Source organism: Apiospora hydei (genome assembly GCF_038363865.1).
Source record: "Apiospora hydei strain CBS 114990 chromosome Unknown utg000004l_segment0_segment0, whole genome shotgun sequence".
Classification (NCBI taxonomy): Eukaryota; Fungi; Ascomycota; class Sordariomycetes; order Amphisphaeriales; family Apiosporaceae; genus Apiospora; species Apiospora hydei.
The window spans coordinates 3,152,015-3,168,606 of NW_027117363.1; the positions used below are offsets into that span (position 1 = coordinate 3,152,015).

At 51.6% G+C, this 16,592-nt stretch overlaps 6 protein-coding genes across 6 annotated transcripts; 4 read left to right on the top strand and 2 right to left on the bottom strand.

Moving 5' to 3' along the window:
• Window positions 1-1,646: 1,646 nt before the first annotated feature.
• PG997_003520 (uncharacterized protein) lies at window positions 1,647-3,298 on the top strand (the record flags this gene model as incomplete). The annotated part of the gene is made up of 5 exons (XM_066807835.1): window positions 1,647-1,808; window positions 1,885-2,138; window positions 2,216-2,450; window positions 2,522-2,635; window positions 2,711-3,298. 5 exons carry the CDS (start codon window positions 1,647-1,649, stop codon window positions 3,296-3,298), a joined length of 1,353 nt encoding a protein of 450 aa, XP_066671453.1.
• Window positions 3,299-3,902: 604 nt separating this feature from the next.
• PG997_003521 (uncharacterized protein) lies at window positions 3,903-5,128 on the bottom strand (the record flags this gene model as incomplete). Its single annotated transcript, XM_066807836.1, has 3 exons — window positions 3,903-4,230; window positions 4,285-4,492; window positions 4,924-5,128. 3 exons carry the CDS (start codon window positions 5,126-5,128, stop codon window positions 3,903-3,905), a joined length of 741 nt encoding a protein of 246 aa, XP_066671454.1.
• Window positions 5,129-6,180: 1,052 nt separating this feature from the next.
• On the top strand, window positions 6,181-7,281 carry PG997_003522 (uncharacterized protein; the record flags this gene model as incomplete). Its single annotated transcript, XM_066807837.1, has 2 exons — window positions 6,181-7,000; window positions 7,076-7,281. The coding sequence occupies 2 exons, from the start codon at window positions 6,181-6,183 to the stop codon at window positions 7,279-7,281; spliced, it is 1,026 nt and encodes a 341-aa protein (XP_066671455.1).
• A 2,048-nt stretch (window positions 7,282-9,329) lies between these two features.
• PG997_003523 (O-methyltransferase domain protein) lies at window positions 9,330-10,355 on the top strand (the record flags this gene model as incomplete). Its single annotated transcript, XM_066807838.1, has 1 exon — window positions 9,330-10,355. One exon carries the CDS (start codon window positions 9,330-9,332, stop codon window positions 10,353-10,355), a length of 1,026 nt encoding a protein of 341 aa, XP_066671456.1.
• A 1,202-nt stretch (window positions 10,356-11,557) lies between these two features.
• PG997_003524 (uncharacterized protein) lies at window positions 11,558-12,212 on the top strand (the record flags this gene model as incomplete). The annotated part of the gene is made up of 2 exons (XM_066807839.1): window positions 11,558-11,699; window positions 11,953-12,212. 2 exons carry the CDS (start codon window positions 11,558-11,560, stop codon window positions 12,210-12,212), a joined length of 402 nt encoding a protein of 133 aa, XP_066671457.1.
• Window positions 12,213-12,762: 550 nt separating this feature from the next.
• On the bottom strand, window positions 12,763-14,001 carry PG997_003525 (glycoside hydrolase family 10 protein; the record flags this gene model as incomplete). The annotated part of the gene is made up of 4 exons (XM_066807840.1): window positions 12,763-12,855; window positions 12,972-13,352; window positions 13,475-13,521; window positions 13,599-14,001. The coding sequence occupies 4 exons, from the start codon at window positions 13,999-14,001 to the stop codon at window positions 12,763-12,765; spliced, it is 924 nt and encodes a 307-aa protein (XP_066671458.1).
• Window positions 14,002-16,592: the final 2,591 nt, after the last annotated feature.

A 16,592-nucleotide genomic window follows, 5' to 3' on the forward strand; every position in this document is an offset into this window, starting at 1 on the left:
AAGCGATGTTCGACAAGCGTTCTCGGACCCCCAGCTTGCGGTGGTTTTGGCTGGGCCGACTGCGACAGGGCGCGGCCGTTGAGCTTGCGATGGGGCGGGGACCTACATAATGCAAATTAGAGAGGTCCTTTGACAGTTTTGACAGCTCTGCTGATCAAGTAGGGCTCTCAGGGTATCTGAGACATACCTAATATGTACAGTGCCAAATGAGGATGTCTTATGTAATCCGTCGACTCTTCGCGGATTACATTTGAACTGCAAGAGGACGCGGCACGAAACACTACAAATTCTACTAACTTACTGAGTGTGAAAAATGATACTAGTCTCATCCCATATCAATGTTACTGATTGCCCCTTGTTTTCTTACTTAAGTCAATCCTGCCTCGCTGGATTCCAGTGAAAGCCAATGAACTGGATTGCTCCTTCTGATTCTATCCTAGCCGAGACAAAGCCTCCAGGGTCCAGCTCCCATCCTAGCATCGCGTATCACAGGGTAAGTCAGGGGCACGGAGCCGTCGCCCGCAGCACAAATCTTCCGATTGGTCACGTATATCTGGTGGACATGGTGATTCCTGCCCAGTTGCGCTTTGTGGGATCTGATTATGATCTGTCTGTATTATTAGAGCGTATCGGGCACCCCTGTAGATATAGCTTCCTAGTTCGCTGCTTGGCTGCTTTCTTGAGAGCACTCCTTGCACGCCCGTTTCACCAAGGTAGGAGGAGCAAGCCCACGGTGAGAACGACTTTGCTTTTTCGATGGATTGGCCTGGCCTATGTCGACGGCTCTCGGTCTAAGCGTAGGTACACGAACAATGCATTATTGTTGCGTCGATGTGTAACGGTGATCCGAAAAGCAAAAAAAAAAAAACGAAAAGAAAAAGCAAAATAGACTCCTTTGTACTATCGAATGCAATTGGATTTCCGCATGAGTGGCCATAACGAGCTACTTTGCTAGCGAGAAAAATATCCCATATGATACGACTCTGTCCCTTGCCTATGCCTCCCCCGCGTGTCGATCTCACAGGCATCAGTGAACGTCAATATCAGGTCATATCCTTCTCTAGGAGCTCTCATACGTGGATGAAGCCCAAGCACATATGATATCTCACATCTGAAAACCTCTTGAGCCATTAAGCTTCTGATGCCGGTACAGAGAAATGTGCCATGTAAGGTCTCATCTCAACATTCCCTACTAGAAGGCCTATAACATGATTCTATCATGTTATTACTAAGTAATATGCTGATAATCATATGATCTACTGTTGAGAGTCCCTTTTAATCTTGCCTGTGATATCTTTGATGTTTCGCAAAACGGAGACTTGCAGGAATCTCAGGATGAGCTAGAGGTCTTGCCTTTATTATCAAATCGTACTATACTGGTCAAATAATGACTGATATGTATACCCACTGACCTTCCACGGCATCTTGAGATGACCCATAGCACCAAATTATACAGCTCCGAGCCATATACGATGCAAAGGATACGAAAAGTTCGTCTTTGGCCACCCATCCTGTAACCCAATTCTTGTCAATATTTTAGAAGACCGATCTTGCTCACTTTCTCTCTCACAACTCTTCTCGGCCTTTTCCCTTCAACGTGTTATTTGCGCTGAGTTGTCAAGATGGATCCAGCATCAGCTGCTGCAATGGCCGCCGCGAAGGAGCGGGAAGGAGACCTCTTCATTCAGGAAGTATGGGGCTTGACTGGAACAGCCATCGTCTTCGTTATCCTACGGTACTACGCGCGCCTGAAAGCTGTGGGCTTCAAGGGACTTACTGCGGATGACTACCTGATGTTCCCGGCCACTGTAAGCTTACCCTGCCTGTGTATCATCTCGCTTGGACAATAGGGAGGCCACAGTCTTTAACATCTTATATGGCCAGGTCGTCATGTCGATCGAGTCCATGGCGGGGTATATGGTGGTGGCCTGGTGGAAGGGCTTCGCCAACAACGCCATCTCCGACCCAGACCGAGCCACGCTCGCGCAACAAGCACGACTCGACCCCAACGGGGCAGCAGCCGAAGAGATTCGGTTACGAATAGGGGGCTCCAAGAACCACGTTGTCGGTCTCCTCATGTACACGACGCTCATGTGGCTGCTCAAAGGATGCTGGGCATTCTACTACAACCGACTGACGTAAGTGATGCATATCCTGGTTTTCGAGCCGATCCGAAGGCTGCTCTACTAACTAAGGCAATGATTTCCTCCTCCAGCGACGGTGTGCGGAACCGCCGATTACTGACCAAAGGCTCGATTATCGTCTTACCGGCTACCTATATTGGGTGTCTGCTCGTCGCCTTCCTCAAATGCGTGCCTTTCGACCACCATTGGCAGGTGTTCCCCAATCCGGGCGTGAACTGCATGCCCGCCATCTCCCCTCTGCAGACTATATTCGTCATGGTGATGAACACGGTGACGGACTTCTACCTCATGGCGATTCCAATCCCAGTAAGTCCCACACAACCTTCCGTCCGCTCCCCGACACCGACCATTTCCCATACTCACAACCCCGGCTCTAGATGATCTGGAAGTCCAAGCTCCCGCTCAAGAAGAAGCTCATGATCATATTAATGTTCAGCGGCGCCATCCTGGAGATGGTATTCGGCATCCTCCGCGCCGTCGCCATTATCAAAGTCAGTCCACACCACAAATCATGAAAAAGTGACAAGCTCCTTTTCCCCATTACTAATCCACATCGACATTTGCAGGATGGCGACACCAACCCAGCCGAGTCCGGGTACTGGTCGATCCGCGAGTCCTTCGTCTCCTTCGTGCTCACCAATCTGCCCATGGTGTACCCGCTCATCCGCGAGTACTCGAACCAGCTGCGCGGCAAGACCGGGTCGACGACCGGCAAGTCGACGGGCAACTCGTACCAGCTGAGCAGCTATCCGCGCAAGAGCAAGAACAACCGCAGTCGGGATCCGCACACGGTCCCCAACGAGAGCATCACGTTCGACTCCAAGGAGAACATCTGCGTCGACACTCTGGAGCACCCGCGGCCAAGGGGTAGTAGTGGCAAGGGTGGAGAGGACGACGGCTCGCCGGATATGTCCAAACAGGAGGAGCTGGAGGCAGGGGACGCCGCTGGACGCGCTTACCGGACCCGTTTGCGGGACCCAGAGGCAGGGCAAGGAGGCTATCAGACGTCGGCCAAGCGATCGAGCAGCCAAAGGAGGCCCGCTGACCCCCGGCAGCGGGAGCCGCGCTCGACGCAGGTTACTATCACTACGGAGTACACGGTTTCGGACGGTGGGAAGATCAAGGATCAGTCCGGCTCTGCATATGCGTTTTAGTCGAGCGCCTCTTCTGGACGGTAACTCTTGTAATATATTGGGAGGCTGAACGGGTATCATATGAAGAACACATTGGGTCTTGAGGCTCTACTGTGGAGCTGTAAGTACGTGGCACTCTATATAGTCTGTGTATTTGAGTTTGTTGTACAGTAGGAGGCTCTGTTGTTTTCAAAATTGTCTACTTTGCTTTGCAAATTAAGAAACGCTGGCTTGACGTTAGTTGTGCTTAGAAACTGCTCAGTTTGTGCCCTCTGTCTATTAAAAGAACAACGACAACGACAAACTTCCGTTGTATATTTTTCGGGGCTTGGTTGCCTTCCTATAAATTCATCATCACGAAGTTATCAAAATTGAAGTTATATTTAATAGAGTGTGGCATTCAGTAGGTGCAGGGAAATGATGTCATAAATCTATATAGAACCTTCTCGTATGCAAAACCAGGATAGTTTTGATCAGTCTAAAAAAGGGCTTGCATAACAACATTTTATTCTGAAAACCTGCAGACTAAGGGGTTTTCCGTCATTGAAATACCCCATATTAGGACAATTGGTTCCCTTGATAGTAGTTCTGGTTACACTTGTCAGTTTAAGATATTGCACATAGTTCATTCATCGTCCCCGATCCATAGGACCTGCCCGTCCCCAAGCATAGCCCATAGTTCCTTGGCTGATAGCCCCATACAGAGTTTGGGATACAACTCCGAGAGCAGTGCGTCCATCGAGACTCTGAAGAATCCAGGATACCCTTCAGGTGTCCCTTCCGAGGGTGATTCAGTGACATCCACCGCAACCAAGTATGGTGAGGATGTCCCTGAAGATGACTGGGCTCCATCAGCAAGGAATGACTTGATGACGTCCTCATCAACAAGAATCATTAAATCCAAGTCCAGCCCAGCTGCAACATCACCCATAGTACGGGCTGCATGGAAATGTCTAGTTATGATCAGCTCTATTTACAGTATAGGGTCAATATGGGAGATAACTCACTTCCTAGCCTGGGTGTGACCGACTCCCTCCAGTCTCGGGTCCTCAATCATCTTGAACTCGAGCGTGTCTTTAGCGTACTGTAGACCCTCGCCTATCTCCTCGTCGATCTGGGCATTACAAAACACATCCAGCCTCTTTCGGAAAGCCTGCCATTGCTCCTCGGACGCATAGTAAGTCCGTACTACCACAAAGCCCCACGCTGGGTACCCTATCCTCTGTAGGGTCTGGATGAGAGGCGACGGTGGTTGATGAAGTCCTCTCTACTTGGCCCCGTTTCGGTAGTGTCCTGAGAACGCATCCTGGATAGTTTCTGTTCATTCCGAGCTTCCATATATCTCGTGAGCTCCTAGTGGTAGCTGAGTGAGCTGAGCGGATAGTGTTATGAGGATGATAAAACAATAGCTAGTATTTTACCTGTAGTGAAAGTTGTGACAACAGGTCGAAGGTTGGGGATACAGCTTGCTCGGTGGACCACCCTCCGGGGATGTATGACGGAGGGTTTGTTTCCTCCTTGCCGGTCTTACGATCCTGACGAGCCGTATCCGCACATCGGCCAGCGAACCAAAGCCTCTGCTCCTGTTTGAGCATCCAATGTTAGTATGGTACCAACACACGATGATCAATCAGCAAACCACATACCTCCTGGGCCAATTGGCTCACGAGCGTCCAACCAAGACTTCTTGCTTGTTCGATAGTCCAACCGGGGGGCACATATGACGGCGGCGTGGCTGGCCTTGCGTTGGCCGCTGCCAAGGCCTGGTTGAGCTTCTGCAGCTTTGCATACTGTGGAGAGAAAGCATGCCTCCGAACAGCCTGCTTCAGCGCCGCTCGCTCCTGCGGCCATGGTTAGCAGAAAGCGACCTGAGAGTGCGCGGGTGTAATATTGTAAATCAGTTGGGTAAGCCCACTTCTTCCGGTATTTGGCTGAACTCATCAAAAGAGATCGTGTCAAGACGATCACTGCTCCAACCCGGGGGAAAGTCGATTTGCGCCATGTCATGAACCCGGAGTTTTTAGCTTCGCACAAACGGACATTCAGTTCGATTCTAGTGAAAGATTGCACACAGTCGACGAATACATACTTGTCAATACCTACAACCGAAGTGGATTCCCGCTTTCTTATCAATTCCTACATTGCGAGTGGTCGGTGAACTGTCCCTTTGCAGTTAAGTACATGTACCTTAGAGTAACAACCTGCAAAAAAATCCCTGATTAACTCCATAGTTGCATATGGCCATGCGTTGGATATATTAAGGTGCTCCAACGAGATGATGCATCTTTATGTGGCTGATTGCCGAGTAGAGAGGTAAGCATCGGCGTCTACACTCATCGCAACCATGCATTTGCCTTCGCCGACCTCCTTAAGAGGACTTCGCAGAGGCCTTTAAGAGATGCAGCGCAGCTAAGGGAAGTCATAACTACCTGAAGCTTTGTTGGTACGAGGACAAGTGCTTCTCCATCCCCAACAAGGCTGACCCACCAGTGTACGGGAGGGGCATCTAAGGAATCAACTGTATCGATTTACAGGGCTTACAGCTCAGAATGCGGACAAATCTCATGCCAGAAAGTGATTATTGAGTCGCGCTAGAGTTGTTTGGGGTATTGACCCCTTTTTGGATACATGCAACTATCCGCATTGGTGCTTTTGTCGGGTTTGACGGACACAATGGATGCCTAGGTGTTATGGCCTGCATACGAAACAATAGACGGATATTGTTATCGCCAGCAGCAGTTTTTGAAAGGCTGTTACACAGTAGCAAGTGGCCGTTTGCTTGGTCGTTTGCTGTTTCTCTAATACGCACTCTCTCCCACCGTTTTTTCGCACACTTTCTCTCTCTCTCTGTCAACCGATCAGCAAATAGTTAACAGCGTCGGCCATCACAAAATCAAGACAAAATGAAGCTTCCTTTTATTTTGTTCATATGTTTTGCCATTCTTGGCCAATGTCTTTTGGAATGGGTAACTGACGTTGTTCGACATTTCCCGCTCTTCCTATCACAGCCCTTCCCACCCGAAAACAATGAAAATATACCTCATGACCAAGGCCTCTGGCTTCATCTTCCACAAGAAACGGGTAGGATGTGGTATAAACCATCCAATTTCGTCCAGGATGCCAAACACTACACTGAGTACTCTGACTACGACGTGGACACATATTACAATGAGGATCTGGAGCCCAAAGCAAGTGACGATGCTAAGCCCAAAGATTTCTACAACTGGATCGTGAAGTTTCTCGGTTGCGTGAAGAAAATGGGCAAGTTCCTAGCAGAGGTTCACAGAAAGGCCAAGGAGTTCTGGGAGTCGATCAAAGCAAAGGTTCGACGATTTGGGGCGAGCCAGATGAGACGTGCCTTCAGAAGCCTGTTCCCATGGCAACAAGAATGGTTATCTGAGTTTTTGCGAGACCTCCTTAAGGTCACAGAAGATACCGCAAATTTATTGGAACGCTTAGGCACTCGTCTCACAGCCAAAATAGAGCCTTATTGCATATTTGGGGGCTTTTGCAAAATCCCCGGCCAGCTGTTGCAAACAGTTGCACAGTGGTTGCGACAGAAAAATAAGGACTTCCAGGATGATACAGCACAGGCACTTGTCGACGCAACCTTCTCTGCAGCTTGGTTATTGTACATGACGGGGCTGATGTTTGCACCGCAGGTGGTCTGGGGTCCAGCCCTGAGCCGTCTTGGTTGGGGGTTGGAGGAGTGCGCAAAGGTAAGTAATTAGTTTATTCCTTGTCCTTTTACACACAAATCCCTTGTTGTAACGTATCATAGGGCTAACTGATAGCTAGGTAGCGTAGCTGCATCTCTACAATCCAAGCTCAAAGTTGTGGACGCCGGGAGCTGGTTTGCAATGTCACAAAGTGCAGCCCAGAATGGATATGGAAGAGTTGTCTTTGACTATATTGTTCGGGTGCCCGCCGCAGCTGAATGGGCTGTAGACGAAGTTGACTGGGAGATTCTGGCAAAATGGTTTGAGGATACTGTGGATGAATGAGGCTTTCATATCGTGTATCAAGATGAGACGGAGCCCTGTCCTTCCGCCTCGAGGCTATAGCCAGCAAGCCCCGTTGTTGTGACGTCGGCTAGTGATCTCTATCATCGTGCGTATGGAGTCTGTAGAGGTTGCATTCTCAACAGACATGAGGACGAGAAAAACATAATCCTAGAAAATGCACAGCGGTCTGCTCATAAGACCTCATGTCTGTTGAGCAGCCCCCTTTCTTATCCTGGATATGGTTACGGTAGGGGTAGGGGTTGGGGTTAGGGTTACATCCTTATATTCTTTCGTTGTGTTATACTGGCATTTTCCAAGCCAGAGACTGGCATACAGGCAACATGTTGAATTTCCTGTCACTGAGGTAAACTCCCAGATATTTCCTTTATCACTGTCTGTTTTGGCCTTACCCTTGCCAAGCTTGGCCAAACCAGCTGCCTCCCAACCATCTTTCCATATGCACTGCAAACTCAGGAGCTCTCAATGCAGAGACATCACCTTGCTGTGGCGTGTTTTACAATCCTGGCATAATAGACACTGCCAAGGAGGCCAAGATAGCCATTTCTGGCTTCGGGTGATTGAGAGAAGGTGCCGCAACGGCTATATAGAAATAGCATGTGAAGCTTTACACTGATCCGAAGATTGCATGAAGGTAGAAGTTCCCTTTGAGACTGAACATAAGCGAACCAAGTTCAAGACCCTGAGGCAGAGCTTTCCCTAGGTGGTACTATCCCTGTACCCTAACAACATTTGTCTGTATTCAGGACAGCGCCTGTGCTCTAAATCTGGCTCAATGACAAGTCACCCCCAGTTCAGAGCACTAGAGCAGTATGAGCTGCTAAAATACTATGGAGACAGTGCGTGCCTGATCTGCTGTGTTGACGTAGTGGGTTGCCTGATCTGCAGCCTACATTCATGACAGGTGCTTACTAAAATATTTCATAAACCGCCAGCGGTATGGCAGACCTTGCTAGACCGTTCGTGCCCAAATGAGGATGGCAGTGCCAGGCTAGCGCGCGACTGACAGCTGCCTTATTTCCATGATGGATACACGCTGGAGAGAAGAAATTGATCCTGCTGTAAGGCACCTGGCACGCGAGCTCCAATGACAAGAAATGGGTATCTGCCCCGTGTAGAGATGGCACTTGCGCCGAGGTTAAAGGATGGATTGACCCTTGTTTCACGATCTAATCCCATCGATCGGGTCTGAATTATTGTGGGAACGTGATGTTGTTTTGCTTTCTCTTCCCGAAGATGCAGGCCCAACACGAGACCGACCGAACACCAGTCCAGTTGGATGTTCAAATCTGATTGCTCCACCAAGCGTAACTCGAGTTGTAGGAAAGGAGTTGAAGTAGACTTCATCAGCATTCGAGTCTCAATAAGCCTCGACACTGATGATGGTATGCGCAGGTAGTCTCATGTGACGACTGTAGACAAGAGCTTCTACTGTAGGGCCACAGCGGCCCCATCCAATGGCTCCGGAAGATACCCACTCGCTTGAAAAATAAACACCGACAGGGCGAAACCCACAAATGAACCCTGACCGATCCGTCTGCATGCCCAAGCAGGGCTGAGTTTTGAGCCGGTCGACGCGAATGAGAAACCACTGCCGTTGAGACTGCACGGAGATGGAAGCCATTAGGGCGAGGAATAGCGCTTCTGTTATGGCTAGGTCCCGAGGCAGACCGCGGCTTGCTAAAACCACCATTGCCAACAATGGCATCATTGGCCGCCCGGCTTGCTTACCCTGGTGGAACTATGGACCGCGCCGGGGAATCGAAACAGCATAAGCGACTGGCGCTGGCGACTTTTCCCACCTCGCCATGGTTCCCTTCCCGGTCATGCAGCTCAGCATTGTTTGGTCGAGCACGAGCACCGCCGCCCGTCATTGCGACGGGGTCGCGAGGGTGATAATAGTGGCCATGGCCTCGCTCCTCCTCTCTTGAATCTGTAGGTTCCTGCATCAAGTCAACTCATTCAGAAACAATTTTACATCAACCCAAAATCCCAAAGCACATGGACGTCCTGAACACTACCTAGTAATCATGCCTTTGACTCGCCGAGGAAGCAAGAGGCGTAGCGCCGAGACATTTCGTACGTTTGCGTCGCGAAAATCCACAGCCACGACGGATTCGCAACCGCTAGATGACAGACCCAGACCCACGAGGAGCAACACCGGGAGCTGCGCCAACAGCGAAATCAACATCAACGTCACGCCGAGTCTGCCCAAAGAGAAGGTCATCCTCGCCGGATCAGAACAAACATTGTTGCCGATGGTCATGTTCAAACTTCGGGATGCCCAGAGCTCCAGCCCCATACTCGCCGATCCGTATGCCAGGCAGCTGCTGGAAAGGTGCGACGTCGATATGGATGCAAGCCATTTCAAGTTCACGACGGACCAGCGATATGTGACTTGGATCGCCAATCGCGCCAAACGGCTCGATCAGTGGTGCCAGGAGTTTCTGGATGCGCATTCGGAACCTGTCACTGTCGTGCACCTAGCCTGCGGTCTCGACTGCCGCTTCTTCCGCGTGGCCAAGAGTCCGCGCGTGCGGTGGATCGACATAGACCAGCCCTTGGTAGTAGACCTGCGGTCGCGGCTGATACCACAGCCCGAAGGCGACTACAAGCTGCGGACGCTGGACGTGTCGGCGCCGGGCTGGTACCGGGACATTCCGGCCGACCGGCCGACCCTCATCATCGCCGAGGGCCTGACGCCCTATCTCGAGCCCAAGGATGGCAAGGCCATGATACGGGACCTGGCGGAATACTTCGGAAGCAGCGAGCACGGCGGGCAGCTGATCTTCGACTCGCTAGGCAGCCTCTCGGTGAACCTCACGACGTTCATCAAAGCGCTGCGGTCCAGCGGATCGGCGTTCAAATGGGGCATCGACGACCCCGAGGACATCACTGCACTTCATCCGCGGCTGGTGATGCGCGATCGGATCCAATGGCGCGACTTCATGGATAGCCACCCACCTTTCTTCGGGCCATACGGGACACCAATGGCATCGATTCTCCCTTCCTTTGAGAAGAACATCCAGATCTGGCGATTTGACTTTGCGGGATAGGGATGCGCGAAGAACAAGGTCGTAGAGCGAAGGCTTGGCGCACCACAAACTTAAAGAGGTCTGGCTGCCCAGCTGGCAGGCAGATTCTCTCAATACCCCGTTGTGCTGTGCGTCTTGCCAATGCCCGTTGTGTTGCTCAATCCGTGGCCAGCGGTTTCTACATAGAAATTGCCACAACAGGAATGTCTCATTGGGTTATATATAAGAAAGATTGTATGTAGCATATGTGCACATTCACTAGGTTAAGCGCAAAATGCACTTTGACGTTGGAATATTCGGTTAGATGCCGGGGAAGTGACTTGTTCTACCTAAACTGAAGCCTACCTACTTATTGAAAGGCAGTGTTCGTCCGATTCAGGCCATCGAAGCTGCCGACAGCCACCGTTCCTTGGCAGACGCGCGCCCACCAGTGACAGCTCGCTATCTTATCATGGGATGAGCAGCGAAATTACGTCACAACATCAGCTTCCAAGAGCTCTGCGACGAAGACTGCCTTGGCCGAATGGATAGTTTGGCCTGCTTGCAAAGCCGGTCTTAACCTTTACGGGCACAGTACATGCAGGTGGATGGGAAGCCAATACCCTCCATACACGGTTATTGAGTGCATGTGCTGTGTACCTGCTTGCCTTCTTATCATGAGCCGGTGGACCTGACAGACGTACAAGGATAGAGCTACGAACACTACGGTTAGCACGCATATTAGGCAACGAGACTTCGTCCGCAATCTTGGGATGATACAGCTGAGCAAGGAAAAAGACATCCCGAAGGAAGAGAGATCATCGGTAGCCAGGCAGCCTAATTGAGAAAGTCGTCTGATATTGCCTTTTTGTTTATTGACTGCTGCATCGTATTACAGTATTACTCGCGTAATATCAGGTACGTGCTCTTGATTCGCCCGCCGGCTTGGGGTTGGAGGGATGCCGCGCCCTTGGGCCCTTGGGGGGTTCCCTTCCCTTGTCACCTGCATCGCTTTAGGCTCAGCTCTTCCCCCAATGACATGATGCAGGAGGTTCGACAAGGGTCTTGTAGATAAAGTCACACCACACGCACGCCGGTCACCGGGCTTGACTGACTCTACTTTTCGCGAAGAAGCTTCTGCCAAAGCTGCGTACTGACTGTTTTGTTGAGACTTGTCCGACCTGTGTCTAATCGACATCCATTCTGCTCAGAGAGACTACTCCCTTTATCCGCACCCGGCAATCATGTCCGCCCCCGAAGTATCGCACGGCCGTGGAGGTGCCGGTAACATCAACCCCGACTCTACTCCGTATGTCGATGGAGAGATCACTCGCCAGGGCGAAGAAGGCAGCCAGAACGCCGGGCCGTACTCGACGGGTCGCGGAGGTAAGCCAAAGTGCTGTGATCTCCATTGATCTCATATGCGCCATGATTCAATCGCGTATCGGAGCACCTAGGAAAGGAAGCTCTCGAGTGTTGAGCTTCCAATCTTGAAGTCCTCAAGCTTCAACTTACTCATTCAATTGCCCACTCCCCCTCTGTTGAAGCACCCACCCGCCGTCCGCTCTTTCCGCATATTCTCCTATATTTTTCTACACACGGGCTGCTTCTAACCCTCCCTTTTCTTCACGTCATACAGGCGGCGGCAACATAGGCGAGCCGGGCAAGGAGCCAGGCCTACGGACCGACAAGGACGTGGTCCCCGCCGCGGCCACGCGCAAGTCCGAGGAGGAGCCCTTCCACACGGGCCGCGGAGGCGCCGCCAACGTGCACCTGACCGACGACGACGAGGCCAGCAAGAAGAAGAAGATGGCCGATTCGTCGCTGCCCGCCGCCGAGCCGCAGACCAGCACCGCCGACAAGCTCAAGCACAAGATCTTTGGCATGTTCAAAAAGTGAGAGAGAGGGGAACAGAAGAGGAAGAGGCTTGCTTAATGTTGCTTTGCTTCGTGATGATTTCGGATGGGGTTTGAACTTCATGTCAGATATATTCAACTTCGGCGCTGGGAACTAATTACTATGAGGTGGCGCTGCTGCTGCGGTGGATGAGCGGTTGGTCGCTTTCTGAAAATAATACCCTTACTAGCCTTTCCGTGGAGAGTTAGGTGTCTATCTAGACTTTTACATTTTTGTTCATATCAGGTGTCAACGAAGACCAAATATCGCGAATATGACCATCGTTTCTATATGTCGAGAGGTTTGTTCACACAGTTGATGCGCTTCAGATCCGCGATGGAGCTCAGATCCGGTTCATTCATTCTTTCGGTTCTGAATGATATCCTGGATTTACACTTGTTTGGTACAATCTTTTTCGCCATTCAAGTTTCAAAGTTGACTCCCCTTCATGTGAGCTACTCATCGTTTTCAGCCAGTCAGTATGTCACTGAACATCAGCAAGTTACAGGACGAGCTATGCCGAGCCTCATCAGCCAAACACCTGCTCTTATACTTATTTCAAAGCATTGGCGACAGCAGTGTACGCAGCCTTGGGTTGATACTGCGAGTTGAACAGAAGAGGGCTGTTCTGGGATCTCCACGAATCCTGAGGTCATGAGTCGTTAGCACATACGATAAACTTGATGGACATTCTCCCAAATCAAGGGGGAGACGCTGAGGGTGAAGATGATGAAACCAATAGAAAAGTTCAAACAAACGTACAGGATCGCGGACGCCCCAGACGGTCACGCCGACACAGGACTTCAAGTTCAAGCACCCGTTGACCACAGCGACGTAGTCGTTGCTGCCAGCATTGACAATGTCGAGCTCGGTGATGGCGACCTCCTTGACGCCGGTGGCGGCGAGCGCGGCGAGGGCCTGGGCGTTGGCGGACCCCTGGCCGGCCTGCAGGTGGCCCTGCGAGCCGATGCCGTCGATGGGGACGCCGGCGGCGAGCCACTTCTTGACGTGCGCGACCATGCCGTTGGTCAGCTTCGCGTAGTTGGGGCTGTCAAGGTTGTAGTCGTTGATGTAGAGGATGGCGTCCGGGTCGGCCTTGCGCGCGGCCTCGAAGGCGATGCGGACGAAATCCTCGCCCAGGACCTGGGAGAAGACGGAGCCCCCGCAGGCCGCCGTTCTCGTCAAAGATCTCGTTCACGACGTCCTGTTGGTGGTCTTAGTATTTCGAGATGTCTCCGAGTAAAGGGTCATGTTGAGAAACCTACCCAGGCTCGGATCTTTCCCTTGTATCGAGTGACGAGGTTCGTCACGTCTTTTCCGTGTGAAGTTAGCAATTGCTCGTACGAGACGCATGATCATCGAGTGGTAGCTACACGAGAAAAAACTAACGGTTCTGAATGACAGTGGTCAGGGTCGCCTTGTCTCGGATGTTGCTCACCCAGCCAGGAAGCTGCGAGTGCCAAACGAGGGTGTGGCCGCGGACCGTCTTGTTGTTCTCCTGGGCCCAGTTGACGAGGTAGTCAGCACCGCCGTAGCTCATGGAGCCTCGCGAGGGCTCGGTGGCGTCCCACTTCATGGAGTTCTCGGGGGTGAGCTGGCCAAAGTCGGGCTTGATCACGCCGGCATTCTGGGAGTTGGACAAGGTGCGCTGGTCGGCGCACGTCCCGAAGTAGAGCTTCCCCTTGGCTTTGATCAGCTGGTCGATACTCGGATGGGACTGGCGTTCGACCAGCTCAGCTGGGGCCGCAAGGGCTGTCAGGGGAGCCAGGAGCAGAACGAGTGCGGACTTCATCTTGATGGACCAGTTTGATCGCCGAGCTATGTAGATAGTGGGGGAGTGCAGTTGCTTCTGGTGAGCGTAATCATAGAAGGACGGCTCTGGGCGTGGGCTTTATAGCTGTACGGCAGCCAGCCAGCACGGAAGATCATGCCCGAACCAGACATGGCCACATCGTCGCAAACCATAGCGCTTGCTCGGCCCTGTGCATGGAATCGGACTCAAGCCGCTATAGGGGCGAAGACGCAGTTCCCATTAAGCAATGTGCGGGGCCGAGAGCTTACCCCTGAGCCCTTCCTGGCCCGAGGAGAGGCTTATTTGTCCAACAGTATGGGGAAGCATCGGGGCGGTTGGCAACAGCACCCAATGGGGAAAATGGGCCTCCAGATCCACGAATGGGATCTGGGTTGACTAGGCGAATCTTGGGATATATGGAACCCAGAAACACGTCAACTGTGGGTGAAGACAATAGCCTGAAAGAATAGCATTCGGGTCAGGTGCCAAAATAGCAGCACATACGGTAGTTGAAAAGGGTAGATAGAAAACAAGCACCCCAGAATGATCGACGACAGGGTGTCGGCCTTGGCATCGATGACCCCAATGACGGCCACCGTGAACAACATCGTCGTCATCGTCCAGGTATACAGACCATGTGCCAATGCCGGTTGAGTCGTCCTGTGCGGATGAAAGGAGCTTATATCGACTTCCAGGGCGTTTCGGTTACCGGGTCTGGTATATTCCACGAATTCCATTATCTGAGCTGACTCGCATGGTAAGAGGGATCCAAAGTTGAGTCAAGTATGGGCCTGTCTGACGCTTCTACTTGCTCCGGTGCGATTCAAGGCGCAAAACACTTCCAACGAGTAGAACTACATCATCTCTCCTAAGCGACCCTGGACCTGGAACCTGGTGTGGACCGATCTGTTGTATATTTCCATTCTCCCAATATCGAACATCGGTGAAGGAACCCCCGGCAGCCGCAAAGGTCAATCACAAGCCAACCAGGATTCGTTTCCATATTGCTTGTAAATTGCAGGGTGTTACGATGTCGCATGTTAGAGAACACTGGTATTGCCATTGCCACTGGCCTTGTTGATATTGTTGGCACAGACAGCCGCCTCATCGAGCTAACCATTCGAGGTGATGTTAGCGTACGGTAGGCAGTGAGTCTCATCCAAGCTCTCTTCAGGTATGAAGAAGTATAAGTAGAAGTAGAGACTGTGATGGGAGGGAGAGGGACACAAGCTTTGTGACAGGCTGGGCGCTTGTTACGTAAAAGGTATAGAGCTGAGTCTGATGGATTCAGTCCCTTCCTGTGACTGGCTGTCAAAAGTTGCATTCCGATGGATCAACCTGCGAGCAAGAACGTCCCATCTAATAAGATAACATTAGGTAGCTGAAGATCCAAGGCCACCCGAAGCCACGAGCTTGTCGTATTAAGGTTCCATTCGAACAAGCTCAAGCACAAGCACAATCTCAAGCACAAGCAACTCGACAGTCCCAACAGCAATGCGATGTTCACGACTCGGTCTAGGCGTGGGATGACTGTTCGGGGGCCACCGTAAGTCCATAACCCCGCATTCTCGCCTCTGGAGTGGAGTCGTCGCAGCAAAGCCAAGCTTCAAGCTCCAAAGCTCCTTGATCCCAGCGCGGGATTGCCGCGTCTCAACGCTGCGGGGAGAGAGCTTCAACGGGCGTTGGCCAGCCCTGCCAGCCCTCATCCTCTCCAGGGTCTCAGGGTTTAAGGGGATACGCTAAAGTGCCCCGGTGAAAGAGGTGAAGGAAATACTTGTTTGCATCTTACGAGGGTTTCGACGTTGCGGCCCATCATCCACATTAGGCATTCACCAGAGGTTTCAAGAATGCTGCGCCTAGGAAAACGACGATCGTAGTGATGAGTGCGTGCCACAAATACATTGCGGCGGGTGCGTCGCCTGTGGGAAATCTACTTTTAGTCGATGCGATAGACGCCGAGAATCACTACTAACTAATTCGCAAAGCCGGGTGCGAAATGAGTCCCCTCGGATCATTTTCTGCCAGCCTCGACCCGTCACAGCTTTTTCCGTCCTCTCTTGTCGAATAACTGTGTTGTGGGAAACCCCATCGTGGTGATCCTTTTGTTCGTACTGCTATTGATCGCAGCCAGCCAGCCAGCACATGCAGTTCTCGTCCATCGAATGTCAAAGCATACCTCCTAAGACACCCCCACCCGCTTGCACCAGACGTATTGAACCGATTAACGCGCAATTCTGGATACTGCTGCATACGAAAGCAGCGCATCACACCTCAGCAACTCAGTAAACCAGACCAACAAGCAACCAAGGAGCTGCTTCATCCGTCTTCCGCGCTGCGGTTCTGCGCCTGTCGACCAGTGGTGGGAGGTTTTGGTCGGCTAACAAATACTAATAATAGTAATACCATCTCGAGCTAGCAGATGACGGGAGTCTGACGCTGAGGCTGTTGCTGCTTTGTTTTGCTTTGCTCTGCTTTGCTTTGCCTTGCATACACACGGCCTGGTTAAAGTACGCAGAGTTCAGGTGGTGTGTGTACGTGTGGCGGTGTATGGGTACAGACAGGTGGTGTGCAGTGAGCTAGAGACGGAACTA